Genomic DNA, 17,477 nt, shown 5'->3' with positions numbered 1-17,477 from the left:
TTCCGTATTTCTACATTTAAATTACGATTTTTAACAACACGATTCATCTCGTTTAGGTGACGTCTCTATTAAAAAGAATTCTGCCTGAAATTAAACCGGAAACCTTGGCTACCGTCATCACTGTTAAACGATTGCCACCTACGGACTTCAGCATTATATCCGCAGCAAGTAATGGCGTCACGTGTGCCACGGAATTTGACGAACATTCACCAGGAATCCTCGACGTCTTCTTAAGCTGCATCGCCAAGGCGTTAACGGTGCAAGTTAAAGTAAAGGGTAAAGAGAACAATGGCAAGGCTTTGCAAACTGTTTCGTTGGCGACCAGCATTCATCCGAAGAGTCAAGTCGGCGCAAGGTGGTGGCTAAGGGGTTGTATGACTCGAAAGTTGGCTGAAGTGATAATTCAGCTTTTAAAGGACATGGCATCGGTGTGTATCGATAAATAAGAAATTGTTCATTTTAATCGTTACTTATTATTTGTATTATTTACAGGGGAAGTTGTCAGAAGCTTGGGCGGCTGTGACCAAGGCAGCCATCGCGGAGAACATTTTAAATCTCACCAGACTCGATGAGAAGAGCCGTGATCCATCTGAATGTCTGAAAACCCCGACTCTGTGGCTCGCTCTTTCCTCCTTGTGTGTTTTAGATTCCGATCACGTCGAGAGATTATCGTCTGGTCAGTGGAGTGGCACCGAGGGACAGCCGCCACCGCCTAGAGTGAGATTATCACAGTATTTTTTTGATAAGCCATGTTCTCTTGGACGAATCAAGCAAATGTTACTTAAATATAACAATGAGACGTCGAGTATATCATTCAATCTTTAGTGTAACTAGCTGGGGTGCGAAATTTTGATGCAGTGATGCTTCCAACAGGACGCGATTCACTCACGAGAACTTTAAATCTTCAAATTTGAATCACTTTATTGCACGTGTTTTTATATTTCTGTATCGTACGTTTTTCTATTTAGCCAACGTGTAGCAATCACGACGACGGGGAGACGACAGCGATCATTCAGTGCAACGTTTGCGGAAACCTGTGCGCGGAGTGCGATCGAATTTTGCATTTACACAGAAGAACACGAATGCACATCAGGCAGGTTTGTAAGGAAGAGGAGGAGGCGATACGCGTGGACCTTCACGAAGGTTGTGGCCGGACGAAATTATTCTGGATCCTGGCTCTGGCTGATAGCAGAACGTTGAAGGCGTTGGTAGAGTTTCGCGATGGCTCGCCAAGGAAGCCAGTTGGCGCCACGTCTGGTATCTGCAGATTCTGCGGCACCACAGGGAACACAGGTTTGCTAGCGGTAGGGAACGTTTGCTCGGATCACGATTGCCAAGAGCATGGTAAAAATGCGTGTAGCAAGGTACACCCGTGCGGACATATCTGCGGAGGCGTGCGAAACGAGAAAACTTGTCTACCGTGTCTACACAGGTGTTTGCCTGGTAGCGATTTGAAGCAAGACGCTGACGACATGTGCATGATCTGCTTCACCGAGGCTTTGTCAGCCGCGCCTGCGATTCAGTTGCAATGTGGACACGTCTTCCACTTGCACTGCTGCAGACACGTTTTAATGAAAAGATGGGTTGGACCCAGGATAACGTTTGGCTTCTCTCTCTGCCCAATCTGCAAAGTACCAATGGAGCATCCCACTTTAGTGGATCAGCTGGCCAGCATAAAAGAACTGTACGAAGACGTGAGGAGGAAGGCGTTGATGCGATTGGAATACGAAGGACTGCACAAGTAAGCGAAGCTTGTAGTGGATATCGAGTGGTACAGATAGTTAAGTTTCGGTGTTTCGCACGTTTGTTAATTATTGCAGGGCTGAAGCAGCGTTTGGGGCTAGTGGGAGGTACCATCAGGATCCAGCGTCGTACGCGATGGAACGTTACGCGTACTACGTTTGCTACAAATGTCAGAAGGCCTACTATGGTGGTGAAGCACGATGCGATGCGCAAGTGGGCGGAGAAACGTTCGATCCTACAGAATTAGTCTGTGGAGGTTGTAGCGACGTGGCAAGGGCTCAGATGTGTCCGAAGCACGGAGCAGACTTCCTAGAGTATAAGTGTCGTTATTGTTGCTCGGTGGCAGTCTTCTTTTGCTTTGGAACTACCCACTTCTGTAACCCCTGCCACGACGACTTCCAACGTGTCACCACCATTCCAAAAGGCGAACTGCCTTCGTGTCCTGCAGGTAGATTTTTATTCCTTTCCTTGAAGCACGTCTACCCAGATTTAACGAAAACTCGAGACTGTACGCGATTGTAATTATTAACAGGACCTAAAGCCAAACAACTGGAAGGGGACGAGTGCCCATTGCACGTGAAACATCCATCTACTGGTGAAGAATTCGCGCTTGGTTGTGGCATTTGTCGCAATGCGCACACCTTCTAAAACCACGATACTCTCAAGAATGATCCCTCGACACGATGAAAACCGGCGGTTCTTGTTAAACCTTATCAATGCAACTATATTAATACGATTAAGCGGATATATAGTACGATATAAGCGTCCTCATAATAACGAATAGCGTCGTCGAGTGCTGTACGCGTGTATCGATCCCCTGGGAAATTCTTCTAACGGTCCCAACAGTGGAATTGATGCAACATTACGATGCAGGCGAAATCAAACAGACAGAACTGATTAGCTACAGTCATAAGTGAGAGAATCTGATGCTGCGTGAAACTATAATACTTGTTAAGTATTACGTAAGTCGTTTTTATGTGTAATTTTACAAATTACTGAAACGCATGGAGGTTTAGGGAGGGGGGGGGGGGGGGGGTAGAGAAAAGTCGCGCGTGTATTGAACTTCCATAATTGGCAAGAGAATAAGGAGGGCTTGCACGTGCACTAAAGTCATACAAAGCATAGTAATTCATTGGTAAAATATCCTAGCGCGTAAGTGTTTAAGATAATATATAAATATATATAATATATTATAATTCTCTACGCTATTTAAGAAATATTTAATTATCATTAACAGTGATCCTAATAAATTATGTATGTAGGTAAATTATGTATGCGAAAGAGGATGCGAATTAAAACTCGCGAGGGATACACGAACGGAAACGGATATCGGTTGTATGGCGAGGAAAGAAAACCACATCGCGATCCGTGTTCATCGCAGGATCGACGCTCGCGTTATTCCCCAGTAATAGCGAAACATTGCATTTCCCTCAGACTTTTTATTTCCATTTGTACTTTTCCAAGGGAACAGTGCGCGTGATTTGTAAATGCCTGCGGGCGTAATTTATTTACCAGCGTTGATGGTCGACGCGCTTAGAAACGATCGAATGGTCGCGCGCGATCCGTGCGAGCGCGTGCCGCAAACCTCGACTGTTATCATTTGTGTTTCAGTCTAGTGCAGAATTAAACGAGAGTAATGATCGCAACAACAGAAAGCTGTCCTCTTATTCTGCACGTTCACGTAGAGCCTTCCTCGAGCGACGATGCGCGTCGAAAATGGCGCCGCCCTGCGTGCGACGTCCGATCGATCCAAGATGGCGGCAGGCAGCAGCGCCGCGGCGCGTCAGTTCGAGCCAAGCAGCGCGAGGTGTAACGCGTGTGTGTGTGCGCGGCGCGATCCTGTGACGTTTTTCGCCTCGATCAGCGGTAAGTAGCCATTATTTACGAGCCGTGCGACAATAGTTACATAATTCTCATCTCGCGCGAGTTATGTATAACCGTACGTTGGATAGCCTTTGGCGGGAAATACGTGCTCGCCGCTGGGGGACATCGTGCGACGACCGTTTGGCCGGAGATGATCTCCTACGCACGTTCGTGCCACCCTGCTAGCACCGCCTGTCAACTGGCTCTGTTTATTTTTACCACGAATTGAAGCCAATCGCAAAGTCGAGAGCGAGCTTAATCGAGCGAAATTGCGAGAGGCTGCTCTCGTCGAGGAGGAATAATCGTCCAGTCAGCATCCACAAGGTAAATTCACCCACGCCGATCGATCGTCCCAAGAAATGCTAGAAAACAATAGACTGATCGACGGTTCGTGGACGAGCGATCTCGCAGGCATAAATAAGCCTCGTTTTTGAGCTGCGTACCACGAAAATATCTGCAAAAGTCACACTGTCGTGGAACAGGATCGTTTTTCAGAAATTGTCGTCTGCTCTGTCGATACTTAACCTCACTTCGCTCGCTTAACTCCAGGTGCTGTCAAGCTGCGGACGCCTTCGTGGCTGAGCGACCCTTCAATTCGACTCGTGCTCGCAGCTTCGATGGAACCACGAAGGCAGCTCATTTTTGTTCTTTGGTATTTAGAAAACGATTGCGTTCTCTGCGAGACAGAGTTTTATCGAGCGTCTCTTGATTCGTTCAAGGGTACCCAGTGTTCGTCTCCTCTCAATGTCAAGACGAGCGTTGACTCTCGTAGCGAGCACTAAAGCGTGGTATTTAACTAACGTGTTTCGTGAGTCACGACGAGAGTGAATGTCGTAACCGGTGATTCTTGCCAGAGATTGTTTATTGTGACGACCTCGAGGATGAAACGGGACTTTGTGTGCCATTCAGGTATCGATAAAACCCTTCCTGTTACTAAAGAAGCGCGCGTTGCTCCTTTTTTATTGCAACGCGCGCCTCCGTTTGTTGTTACACGATCTGAGGCGATCGTGACGAATCAGCGATGCGCGTCGTCGCGATCGAGAGGCATCCCAATAGGAAACACGCGTCGCGAGGGTCGTTTAGATTCACGTGAAACTGGTTTTAAACACGTGCGTGCCACGAGGCTGACGCATTTCACGCATCTCACGCATTCGAGCACGCGTCTGTCGCTCACGTCGCGACCTCTGCACGCGCACTTGAGTCACTCTGGTTCCTCTTTGCTTCCGTTTTCGCTGGAAATGGCATTTAACCGTGTCGATGAAGCTGGTAAACCAACCTCGATACCCCACGTTCATTGTACGCAACTGACTCTCTTATTTCATTCATTTATAGCTCTCCATATTATTCACTGGGTGATTCATCGAGCAACTCATTCAGTTCCACACGGGTAATTAAACACTGGAGAAGGCGCCACGTTACGAGTATCGTTCTACTCTCTGTAAGGGATACGTGTTTAGTTGTCGACAACGTTCTATCATACTTAATTTCCTATGTTAAACAGACATCAAAAGGATTACGTGTACACGTAAGCTCTCGTAATGCCTTTCAGCCATTCAATTATCCTCATATTTTACGATCGAATGAAAGTGCTATTCAATTGCTGTATCGCGTTTACATTCGCGTTGAATTAACCCCTCTGGATCAGTGCACAGTGAAATCTGAATACCTGCGCTCGACACGATAGTAATCTCTATGATTACCAGCCGTGCACCACGGACGTAGCGCCCTATCGCGGTTTAAACTTCAACGTGACGCTTGTATCGCCAGGGGAAACCAGTTTCACTCAAAGACCGCACTGTACCGTTATTTTTACGGATTCGTGTACAAGTTGCACCCGTGTAACGCTCGCTCCACACCTGCAGCGTCTGATGGAACCGACGTCGCGGAAAACTGTCGTCGTCTCCAAGTAAAGTCGAGCATGGTCGACTTTAAAATCGAGACGTTCCTTCTGCTCATCCCTGGCTGGTATTTTCGACTTCCTGGCGTCCGCGACCACTATTGCTCGCTCATGTTTCATCGTACGTTCGCGTTTCTACGAATTTTTAGTCTTGAATGTTCGCAGTCGAACTTAGAATCGTCTTGTTAGAATTTTTTTGGTAATTTTTCCCAATTTTTTTTTACATACGCGTGAAGAGGAAGAATTTAAAGCGCCAATGCTACATCGATCCACAACCGTCCTTCTGTCGAGTAATTAAACAAACACAGCACAGTCCCATCTCTGATCGTCCAATTTTCCTGTCCAATCCGAATCTCCAACCAGTGATTGAATTATCCTCGAAATTCTCCGTTCGTTCGCCAATCTCGAAGCTTCGTCCTCGAACGATCGCTGACGCCAATTAACGATCCGTGCAACACGAATTTCCATCATCCTCGTACGTGTCATTCGAAAGCGTCGTCGATCTCTTTGATCGTTGCGTGAATTTTCACCGGGAATGTCCTTCCTTCCCCTCCCACCAGCGACCGTGGTAGAAAGTTGGAAGATGCGCCACTAATGCACCGAGCAGACACGTCGAGAGTGCATTAATTAGACGCGTGTCGCTCGAGGCGATAAGTGGCTGGAGATAAACGACTCGTTCGTGGCTTCGCGGTCGTAAAAACGAGCTGGTTTCGGGAATAAACGGCGCGCCCGTCTCCCGTGAAAAGCTGGCGGTGTTATTTCGTGAAAACGAGGGTATAAACATGGCTGGTACTGAATGGTGGCACCGGTTCGCCGAAATTACTTTCGATCCGGCAATTAATCCGTCGCGACTCGTTCTGCGAGGTGAAACTTTCTCGGTTTGATTAACAGATTGCTGGACATGGATCCGTGAATGCGAAAGTCTTTGTTACCTCGTCGAATTACTGTGCACCATGGAAACTAACGTAGAATGTCGATAGAAAATCTGTGGCGTCCTCTACTTTAAGAATAATAAGAACGCTGAGTCTGCACGTGTTTCTTCTTCTGGTTCTTTGGGTATAAACAGTTGGAGGATCGCTCGAAATGATAAGTTTCACTGTTTACAGTCAGAATTCTATTTGTTAATACAAGATTCATTTTTGTTTCCACGTTGATTGTAGTTTGGTTGAAATAATCGAACGCAGAAGTCGTTGGCTTGTTCAGAAGGAACTCGAGGATGGATCGCGTATTTAAATCTCGTGTTTCATCGTATCCAGAGTGTGACTATGCAGCGTACCTGCGTTTATTGCAACCGCATCGAAGTTCCGTCAACGCGTGCGTTCTCATTACCGAGATTAACGCCGTTTTAATTGCCCTAGAAAGTATTCGTTGCGTCCTTAGTCTCGCCTTGCGTGGCTGCTCGGTTGGAATATCTAACGCGAGTTTTTTTCTCATCATAGTCTAAGGGAAGCGTCGAGAAAAGAAGAGCCTTCAACGTATCCGATTTTCTTGTGGAAACAGCACTCTTAGTCCATGGCTGGTTTATGATACTGATCTTAGTGGCGCTGGCTGAGCTCGATATCGACATAGGAACACAAGAAAAACCCATCAGGCTAACCGTCTGGAGGTTACTAGGTCTAACGGCACTGTTGAACGAGTGAACTCTCTGATAACGTTGACAACGCGATATAAAAGCTTCTTGAAGCTCGTTCTATCGAGAACATTTTAATCACAGTTCTCAAATTTAACCATTCTGTCACTCATCTTGTCTTCTGTTCTTCTTTTATCTGCTAGCTTTTACAGCATCTCAGTTTGTTTAATAATTCGTCATCAATCGAGTATATACATAGCAATTTGTAGAAATAGATTATAATTCGATAAACGTTCAAAGCTGCTCTGCTCCCTCGTTTCTGGATAGTACGTCGCAGTGTGCCATTCGCGCGTCGCGTTTAAAACCGTGATCTTGACCCACGATCCTCGAGCGGTCCTCGAAGCAGCAAGATCAAGGCCGCGAGGCGCGTTGCTGGTAAAATTCGCGAGCCTGCTCGCCGGTTTCGCGATCGAGAGGGCCAGACGGAGAGAGAAAGCGCGCGGATTCGTCGACGCGTGCACACAGAGGTGCGTGGAGCCAAGGTGAATGCGCCTTGAACGGAGCTTCAGTCGCATCTACTTCTTCTCTCCATCGAGACGGTGCACGCTGCTGACTCGCGTGCAGCGTTCTCCAGAGCGTTCGTAACCGCCTCTGCTCGAGGTTGGCCGCGATCGAAGCGAACGGGACAATCGACGGTCGAAGGTGGAGCCTTCGCAGGGAAGAGAAGACGCTGCGATCTTCGAGGTCGTGATTCATCCTCGAGCGTTCTTCGTGGTGCGCGATCGTTTCGTATTTTTAGAGAAGACGACTCGAAGTTTGTGACCACCGTGCGACACTGTAGATTTCACGAGTGTTTCAGTAGAATCAGCTGCGTTTTTTCCAGTGGTGACGTTGAGTTATGGGTGGTGATTGCACGTGTACGCCCGCGGGACATTTCCTCGAGCGCGTTAGAAATTTTCTCTCGCGGGGTTAATGAATATTGAGTGACGAGTTGATTAGTGGACGCAGTACGAGCTCTCGCGGCTGGCGTTAGCGCCATCAGCCCTTCGCCTTTAAGCGTCAGCGAGTTTTCGCGTCGCGAGGGACGACGCTCGATTACAGTTTCAGACGCTGACTTTGTCGCGAGGTGTTTTAATGTTCTTAAAGTCGAACTGTGAACAGAGATCGCCTACTCGTTTCTAAGGTTGATGAAGGCGAATTAAACGATGAAACGGCACATTTAATGAGTGACAGTGGCTACGATTCGTCTGATCTGCGAACAGCACTCTCGAGATCGATCTAACTGGTGAACGAGATATGGGAGAGGAGCTTTACCATGGTCGTCGTCACTTCCTCGGCGATTACTGTAATTGAGGATTTCTCGAAAGACACCTTGGGAAGGTACGACAACTGTAACATTCGAGGCTCCTGTAAAATCAACTGAGAAATCACTGACATCACGACTGGCTCGATTTCTCTGTCAGCGTAATCGAACGTAATGGCGTATGACGGTAACGATAGGCTGGCGCTGCGAATTCGAATTTAAATACCCTCCGCAATCTGTACTCGTTTCATTTCACGCGTGATGATCGTGAACATCTGCAGTCGTCTGCTAATCAAATAAGCAGAAACGAAAAAGAGAGCCACGGTCGTTAATCTTCGAGTCGCGTGACATCACAGAAAGTTAATGCAATAAGTCTTGCGAGATTTAATCCACGCTCGAATTTATTACCACTGAATCTTTCGACCAGAAATCTCTCGCCTTCCACGAGTAACCATCCTCTTTTACGACGGATATTAAACACGGTAATCTCGCGTACGGTTTAAGATCGCGACGGTTCTCCACGGGACCGAGTCGACACTGTTGCGAACATCACCGTGGCGAGCATAATCGTTCGCGTCATCGTAGAACCGTGACGATCGGATGTTTTCAGTTAAGGGTCTGCGCAAGGCTTGCTCGAGTTACGCGAGATTACGTTAACGTCCACCACGTTGGTCGAGCACGGATAAATCTAACGGGTGATTCGAACGATCGTGTAAAAAATCGTGGTTAAACGCAGCAGAGAAGCTGACGCGACGCGATGCGGCAAGAAACGACATTATTTCACGGTATTGTTGTCATGTCGCTACCAGCGAGTTCTTTCGATCGTGGATCGTCGAATCTGATCGAAAAACGGCGAGATCCCAACGTGTTTCACCGTTGAAACTCGCGAAACAGCAGGAAGGACGGTTTTTTGGGTCAGTGAAATTCGACGTGTCGTTTCTTCGTGGCGGATAAGCTATCGCGATGGTTAGCCACGATCGAAAGTATATCCCAGTTCGGTCACGATCCTGCTTGAAATCGCGAAATTGGCCTGGTTCGGTTCGCTCGAGCTGCGCGTGCAGGTTTGTCGCTTCTTCGTTTAACGCTCTCTCGCTCAACCGAGGAACCCTCGTGCTCGATGACGAGAGAGACGATCGATCGATCGTTCGAGTGGAGTTTTCAAGGGTTGCTGTCTGTTTCTTCGATTGTCTCCTTCGAAATCGGTTCGCGAAGGTGGCAGAAGAGGAGGCGTAGACGAGTTTGTTAGTCAGTCTTTGTATGATGGTAGAAAGGAACTGTTGTAACGTGTAGATAACTGGATTGTTGGTCTATGAATGCTTAAAGATGATCAGATATTTGAAATTTGGTAATTGGTTGAATGGATAGCTTCGAAAGTCGTGGAAGAATAATTTTAAGGGGTGTTGCAGGAAGTTAAGAGTAGAAATTATTGTTAACGTTTGCTGGGAATAGAAAATTTCCACTCGAATAGAAAAATTTAGAGAAACATAAGTCTCTGAAATAATTACAGTGGAATTACTTTAATTTTAATTACGATAGTTCGAAGTTACTTTGAAAGCAACAGTTTCTATCACTCTCGACTCCCAGCAATAAAAAATTTCCATTTCACTGGAAAACTTTAAAGAAACATGCATCTCTCAAAAAATTACAGTGGAATTACTTTAATTTTAATTGCAATAGTTCTAAATTACTTTGAAAGCAACAGTTTCTATCGCTATCATCTCCTATCAACAGAAAATTTCCATTTCACTAGAAAACTTAAAAGAAATTTGCATCTCTCAAAAAGTTTCCATGAAACAACTTTAATCTCTGCAATCACTAATCAGAGGAGACATCCAAGTATTAAACTAAACGACATCCTCTCAAAGAAACATCCAAACATAAAGTTTCATTTCCACATTTCCCAATTTTTATTCAGACACTTTGCTGTAATCAATTGCCACCAAATGGCCAGCAAGCAACTCTTATTTGCTCCAGCAACAAGTTTTTATCATCGACTCTCCATCTACCGCGACATTTCACCACCCTTCTTCCCCCTTAATCGATCTTCCTCGTTTTTCGTCCAGTTCTCGATTATTCCAGAATACTCTGCAGCACCAATGGATACGTCGTTTGTTAGCGGACGTGCTCGCAGAATTTCCAAGCGTTCGTTATCCACGACGACTGTTATCGAGGGTACAGGAAAGCGAGACGAGGAGGCACACTGGATTACACGGGACGAATCGCGGCTACCCACGATGAATCATTGATAGAACACGGGCCTACTTGACGATTACGCTTCGCGTGTAACAGCGTCTGAGTCGTTTACGACGGTTTATCACCCGTCACCGCTTCACATCACTATTTCGAGAGCTGTTATCGGTTATTACGGGACTGTTTCGCTCGTGCGAGGAATTGAAATCGTCGAACGTGGTTAGAGAAACGATCCATCCTGTGGAACAGAATCTCGTCGACTTTATCTGGAAGTCTGTCGACTAATTGATCTCGTTTGGAATTACAGATCGACTACAAATGATCGTCAAGTCAGGCGTACTTTTAAGAGAAGCTTTCAGAAGCTTCGTTGTGTCAGAGCTTGTCAGAGTAGCTCGAACAGTTTGGCGTTGAACGAGGGTCTTCCAACAGCAACTGAGAGCCCTGTTTGCGCGCAAGAAACTTTTCTGGGTCACCTCCAAGTGGACCTGCAGTCTCATTTTGAACGACAAACTTAATTCACGATTAAACGCGAGCGTACGGTGTTTTCTATCGAATCGAAGCTGAAATAAATGCGAATAGACTGCTGTGGGAAGCGGGACGTGATTGTCTCGCGGTTCGTTAGAATTCTGCAGGCTATCACCGCGTGGAAACGATTTCTCTCGTCGCCATCCGTTGCCACGATTTCTTAACCGAAGGAAACGCGATCCACCGCGTGTATTCATCGAAGATGAGAATATTCGTGGAGGAAAAGCACGGTCAATTAAAGGATGCGCATCGTCTGGAACGGACGTTGCTCCAACCAGCGTCGCCAGTTCGTGGATGGTCACGTCCGTGTAAAACTCGAGCGCATTTCTTTCTGTCCTGCTCTGCCAGCCGCGAACTAAATCGAAACGATGATGGAACGCGAGGCTAATTCGATCCATTTGAATAATAATCGCGCGCAAGGGCGATACAAATTAGATCGTAGCAACGTTACGAATATGTATTTCACTTCAAAACGCTGGTCACGGTTTCAGTAATTAACTATCGTTCTCTTCTTCGCGAGCTTCGTTTGAGTTTCAACTTACAACGCAGCTTGCTCTCTGCTTCGTTGCTGAAATCGATCAGATTTCTCCTGTCGATTCGATAGACTTCGTTCAACAGAGTAAAAGAAGGCGAACAGAGAAGACTGGTCCAAAGAAGCGGACGAGACAAGTTGAATTTCTCGTCGCTTAAGTAGAAATTAATTAGTACGTTCGAGTTTTCTCTTGGAGATCGCGAGTGTATCAACAGATCGCTAGCATGCAATTCTCATTGCTTAACAAATAGAGATTAATTAGTACAGCGTTCTATTCGTCTCTTGAAGATCGCGAGCGTATTCGCCAAGCAGTTTCGAGGCCAGCAAACACCTCTCTCGAAATTTCTCTCCTCTCTTCACCCAGTTTCTCGATATCCTGTCTTATATCGAACAATTCGGCTAACCATCGACGGCTGAAGAAAGTCTCGACGCCCGTCTCTCGAGAAACCAGGCAGAACTGGCTCACAGGAAGTCTCCTCCACTTATTAACCAGCAATTAGTTCCGTCGTCTTACTTTCACCTTTGGGACTGACATCGACAGATGCTCGCCAATTCGTATCCTCCTGCGTCCATAATCGAGCGTCGTACAAGATCCATCGACAAAGTGGTACGAGGGTTCTCGACGAACAGAATCGTGTTTCAGGATTACTGCTCCTGGCTGCTGCAATAACGCGCGTATATCGTGGAACGATCGTCATTCAAGGAATTTCAAGGAAAAGACACTGAAAATCCGTGGAACGCAGTCGTACTCCCACATATTTCTTACACGGAAGTCCTCGTCGGCCATTGAAGTTCAAGCGGCAGGTAAAGGTGAAGAGAAAGGTTAGATGGATCGTTGCATCGATGTGTAAAACATCTCTCGCATCCTGCGTGCTGTGTTTCCATCCTGCGTCTCCATGAATGTTGCATCGTTTCTTGTAACGAATTTCTCGAGAAATTCGACGATTCGTTGGGTTCATGCGATTGTAAAAGACGATGGAAGTCGTGGACGAGTTGCACAAGGGATAAATAGTTTTTGCAGTCGTTCGTAGAGGATGAAACGTCGAGCATTTGGTGGTAACGAGGAGTAGCTGCGGCACGCTTGCTCAGTTTAGTCGCTACTCGCTTCGCGGAAGTAATTAACGCTAAAAATTTAACAAACTCAGAGCTCTGCCTCGATTAGTCGACGCGGGAAGTTGGCAGAGCGGTTAGCGTAATAGTCTCCAGCGATGAGATGTAATGTTTTACTTGGAGAGACAGCACGCTTCGAGCGGGGAGAAAATGGGGTACGAAATTGTATTTTCAGGCTGTTAGGCTTCGACTCTGCGCGTTGATGCGCGAGACGCGGTATTTGCGTCGCGTAAGGGGCTGCAGGGTGATTATTTTTACTTTGATCTCTCTGCGAGCCCTTCTTCTTCACACGAGAAAAATAGTAACGTCAGGCTTTTGTAGTTTTCAGATTTCCAAATCAGTTTCTGAATAATAATCGTTAACGAGGACTTCTCCAACTTTGAGGATCGATTTCATCCCCTAAATTTCTACTTTAAATTTTGCATTGTTGCTAATGCAAAATAGCACATCAGGTTTGTAGTTTGCAGCTTTCCAAATTAGTTTTTGAGTAATAATCATTAACGAGGAGTCCCTCAACTTTGAGGATCGATTTCATCCCCTAAACTTGATCTCTCAAACGTTACAAATCCATTTCTAATTTAAATTTCGCACTGTTGCCACTAAAAAAGAGATACAATTCTAATACATCAAACTACGCTTCAGTTGTACTAAATTTCAGCGAGTAACGCGAACTTTCCGTTCATATTTTCGTTCTCGATTCGCTGAAGAGTCAGCGAACCCACTGCGACCTGTGCTCGCGAGTAATTTAAGTTTCCAGCGTCACATTCGGTGGAATATAGCCGCACTTGCGGTTCGCCACCTCGAATGGTCTTCAACTTCGCCATTCGTCGTCGAGCTTCGATCATTCGTCGCCGTTGGGGCTGTTTCTCGACTGTTGCTTGCCGCTTTGGCTGGCATTCGTGGACGAGTTCGTTGCTTTCGCCTAATCGGGCTACCTCGCGGGTGAACGACACGCGAGAAATTAAAATCCGTGACGAAACGAAAGTCGACGATAGTAAATCTTTCGGCGTTCTGGCCGCCATGAATGGCGGCGCATGAATAAAACATGCTCGTCACTCGAGAAACGAACGGTTGTGCGAGGCTCGAGGGGAAGTCGATACGTTTTCGATGCACGTATTTCTCTGCACTCGTGGTAATCGCATTTTCTAGACCAGGCTCGCGGAACTTCTCGACATCAGGATCCTCTTCCTTCGATTCTTGCGATCGTGTCTTCATTTCTGGTAAATCTGCTCGACTTTTTCTTTTCCTCGAGTCTGAAGAGAGTAATAATTCTTTTTCGTGCATTCGTCGATAGAAATTTCATTCCACTCGCAAGGTTAGTAGAAACTGTTCAAATCGATCTGCAATTATTCTTTAAATTAAAATTCTGCATCCAAGGATCACTGAGTTCAATTTTGAGAGTGCGATGATGTCGCCACGTTCTCTTCTTCTTTGAGCATCCGTCGATAGAAATTTCATTCCACTCGCAAGGTTAGTAGAAAGTGTTCAAATCGATCTGCAATTATTCTTTAAATTAAAATTCTGCATCCAAGGATCACTGAATTCAATTTTGAGAGAATGAAATACAATCCAGTGCTTCAAGTTTTACAGAAATCGTTAGATAGCAGTGCAAATAAGCATTAATCGTGTCTTAACGAGAGAAAGAATCTTATAATTCTCTGCAGAGGGTCCTGTTCGTTGAATAGAATCTTATCGAGAGAGGATAGCAACAGAGGATCGTTTCTTTCTACCCAGTCTCATTAAAATATATTAAACGTGGCTTCGCTCGCGGCATTTTACTCACGCCCCATAATTCCCTTCCGACGTCGTAATTTCGCGGTCGTGGAATTTCGACGTTTCCCACTGGGACCACTGCTGGGCATTTATATCGAACGCGACTGCAATTCCTTACTGTTGAGCGTCGCATTCGCGCAGAACCGCAGGAATGCGCGGCGTTACACGCAGCCACGGAATGATTGCCAGCAGCCATTTAAATCCTCTTTCAGAGGGAAAACTTGCGTGGCTGCGTCGCCTTCGCACTGCGCGAATTACCATTCGACGTTGAGCAACATTTCTGCCCTTTTAATTGTTCGCGAGTGCGAACGGAAATCGACCTGTGGTCGCTCAGATCGAAGAGTCAAGAGCGCAACAATCTTCAGCCCCGTTTTCCTCGTCCCGCGGGCTTCAAGCGCCAGCAGGTTGTCGATTTTCCAATTTACTAATTAACTTAATTAACAGCCTCGTTAGTGCCCTTAATTAAGCGCTGTATCCGCGTTTCCACGCGTTCGTTTCGTACAACGGAGATTGAGCCGTGAAAACAGCCGGATGATTTACTTGTTCGCCGTTTAAATCATCTTGCGGAAGGAACGAAGGTAGCCTGCTTAGTTTGCTATATGCTAATCGAGGTGTTAACGAAGAGCGCGCATCGAGCGCATCCGGCGGATAAGAAATCGCTCGCGATCGAGCAGATCAAAGAAACTCGCGAAGGGTTGCTTTTTTTTAGTTCCACTCGCCTAAAGAGCGCGCGATTGTTCGTTAATTTTCGTTTTAAATCCAAAAATATTGTGGCAACACAAAACCAGAAATTATAAATCGATATATGCAAATGAAAACGAATTTTTGCATTTAATTTTATTGCCATATATTCACTTTGTGATTTTCGAGTCACACTGGCCTATAAAGTTTCGATTATTTTGGAAAATGTCACCTGAAAGTTAACCCTTTCGACGCGTCGATGAATGGAGACGCGAGTCGTCCAAGGACACGCGTCCATGATGGACGCTCGAGCGTGTATTAATTGTTACACGCTGCATTAATTGGGACAGAAATTCACCGTACAGCGAACAGATACGGTTTAATGGTTCAGTACAGCGTTTTAAATGAATCCCAGTTCCGGATGAGCCGTACGTGGCGCGTGTCGAATTAAAATCAGAGTAATCTTAATCCCAATCGGACCCCTCCATCTTGGCCAATTCTTCGTTTCGTTCTTCTCGACTAGCATAATTACTCCGCGCAAAAAAAACGTCAGAAGATGCATCGAGCGTCGAGCGTTATTTTCGTATCGCATTTTGAAAATCAATGAACAGCCTGGCGACCAATTAACGGCATCGCGGGTTTTATAAATAATTCATGGCCAAGCATTTCGCAATGCTTCTGGATTCTAATTATTTCCCTGGTCGTATCCCGATGTAGATTCATTTTCCGTCGAAATAATCGCTGCTCTTAATTAAACACTCTTCCTGTGAGTCCAACATGGACCCGTTCTCCAAGAATCCTCCAGTGACGTACGAGAGACAATTTTTGTTCGCCCTCCACCTACGTTCGTCCGCGCCCAGACTCTCTGGAGATCGATTCTCTGCTCGTAGCATCTTCCATATGGCTGTGGACGTGGGCCACGTCGCGTGGGCTACGTTTATATAAAATTTAACACGAAGATACCACCCTCGTAGGAGTATGTTGTTTGCTTCTTTATTGCCACAGAAACTCGTAATTTACGTAGGTGCAACGAAATAAATGGTACTTAATTTAGTATCTACAGTAATTGTTTAGGGAAGAAATGGATCAGTGATGATAGTAGATAATGTGAAATAGAATCGTATAAACTTTGACGCTTTCTTTATTAAATAATTACTGTAGATAATAAATTAAATACTATTTATTTCGTTGCAACTACTCAATGATGAGTTTCTGTGGCAATGGCGTAAAAATTGGTAAAGGAAGCGTATTTTTTTGCTAAATAATTACTGTAGATAATAAATTAAATACTATTTATTTCGTTGTAACTACTTAATGAGGAGTTTCTGTGGCAATGGCGTAAAAATTGGTAAAGAAATAAATCAGTGATGATAGTAGATGATGTGAATTGGAATCGTGCAAATTCCTTTACCAATTTTTATGCCATTGCCACAGAAACACATCATTAAGTAATTGCAACGAAATAAAAGGTACTTAATTTATTATCCACAGTAATTATTTAGTAAAGAAATGGACCAGTGATGACAGTAGATAACATGAATTAGAATCGTGCAAAGTTTGACGCTTCCTTCACCAATGTTTGCACTACCATTTAAGCCACAAAGCAAACGCTTCAGAGTTCGATAAAACAGAACAGTCGACAGACAGAAAAGAATGCTCGTCGCTGGAAACGCAGCAGCATTCGATGCGTTCGTGCAGCTCACAATGCACCAGCGCAGCAACCACCGCGATTCAGCGTTTTCGAGTTCTCGCAGATAACATTCATCTCTGACGAGGAGGAGCATTTTCGTCGACGCGTGCGACTCTGCCAGTTGCGTGCGCAGAGGCGACAGGACGAGCCAGCGTCGAGTCAGTGCGTCGCGCGACCGCCGTACGTGCGGTTCAGCCACGTGCTTCCGGTTCCGCGCTTCCGTTCGCCGCCAGCCGAGCGTGTCAGCGAGTGCGCGCGTGTGTGATGCGTCTTCCAGCGAGTCGCTCGACCCTTTTACGTGTTACGTGAATGTCCACGGCGTGCAAGCAGACGATCAAGAGGAAGTAAATACGTAGACCCTTTCCTAGCCTCCCATCGTTAAATACCTGACCACGTTTTGAACGTAAACTCTCGTTCAATCGCGTTCGACAATCAGATCGTAAATTCGTTGTTAGTGTCTGCGATGATGGACTTTCTTCTTAGAAAATTCCAGTGAAATTATGAAAATGAGAGGCTGATTGTTTCTACGGTTGTTCGCGAGTAGTTGATAGTGATCGTGCGGTAATAATCTTTGAATCACTTGGATATTTTTCATTATAA

At 45.8% G+C, this 17,477-nt stretch overlaps 2 protein-coding genes across 5 annotated transcripts in view; both read left to right on the top strand.

The window, feature by feature from the left end:
• The window catches only part of Hiw (MYC binding protein highwire), a 228,864-nt gene extending 226,306 nt beyond the window's left edge, over window positions 1–2,558 (top strand). For both annotated transcript variants that reach the window (XM_076908345.1, XM_076908346.1), the window contains exons 50-54: window positions 57–428; window positions 493–717; window positions 969–1,741; window positions 1,821–2,191; window positions 2,276–2,558. In XM_076908345.1, coding sequence (XP_076764460.1) covers window positions 57–428; window positions 493–717; window positions 969–1,741; window positions 1,821–2,191; window positions 2,276–2,391 — 1,857 coding nt within the window. In that variant the 3' untranslated portion in view covers window positions 2,392–2,558. The remainder of the gene's footprint in view (window positions 1–56; window positions 429–492; window positions 718–968; window positions 1,742–1,820; window positions 2,192–2,275) is intronic.
• A 987-nt stretch (window positions 2,559–3,545) lies between these two features.
• Window positions 3,546–17,477, top strand: part of LOC143431470 (WD repeat-containing protein 47) — a 90,604-nt gene continuing 76,672 nt past the window's right edge. Inside the window, exon 1 of one of the 3 annotated variants that reach the window (XM_076908237.1) lies at window positions 3,546–3,609. Coding sequence is in view for 2 of the 3 variants with exons in the window: in XM_076908236.1 (XP_076764351.1) it covers window positions 17,187–17,221 (35 nt within the window). In the remaining variant the exon portion in view is untranslated. Of the gene's footprint in view, window positions 3,610–17,091; window positions 17,222–17,477 lie in introns of those variants that run through there. The other 2 variants (XM_076908236.1, XM_076908235.1) reach the window with 2 other exon arrangements.

This window comes from Xylocopa sonorina, chromosome 18 (assembly GCF_050948175.1).
Source record: "Xylocopa sonorina isolate GNS202 chromosome 18, iyXylSono1_principal, whole genome shotgun sequence".
Taxonomy (NCBI): Eukaryota; Metazoa; Arthropoda; class Insecta; order Hymenoptera; family Apidae; genus Xylocopa; species Xylocopa sonorina.
The sequence above is the reverse complement of the archived record's forward strand: the minus strand, read 5'-3'. Positions and strand labels throughout refer to the sequence as shown.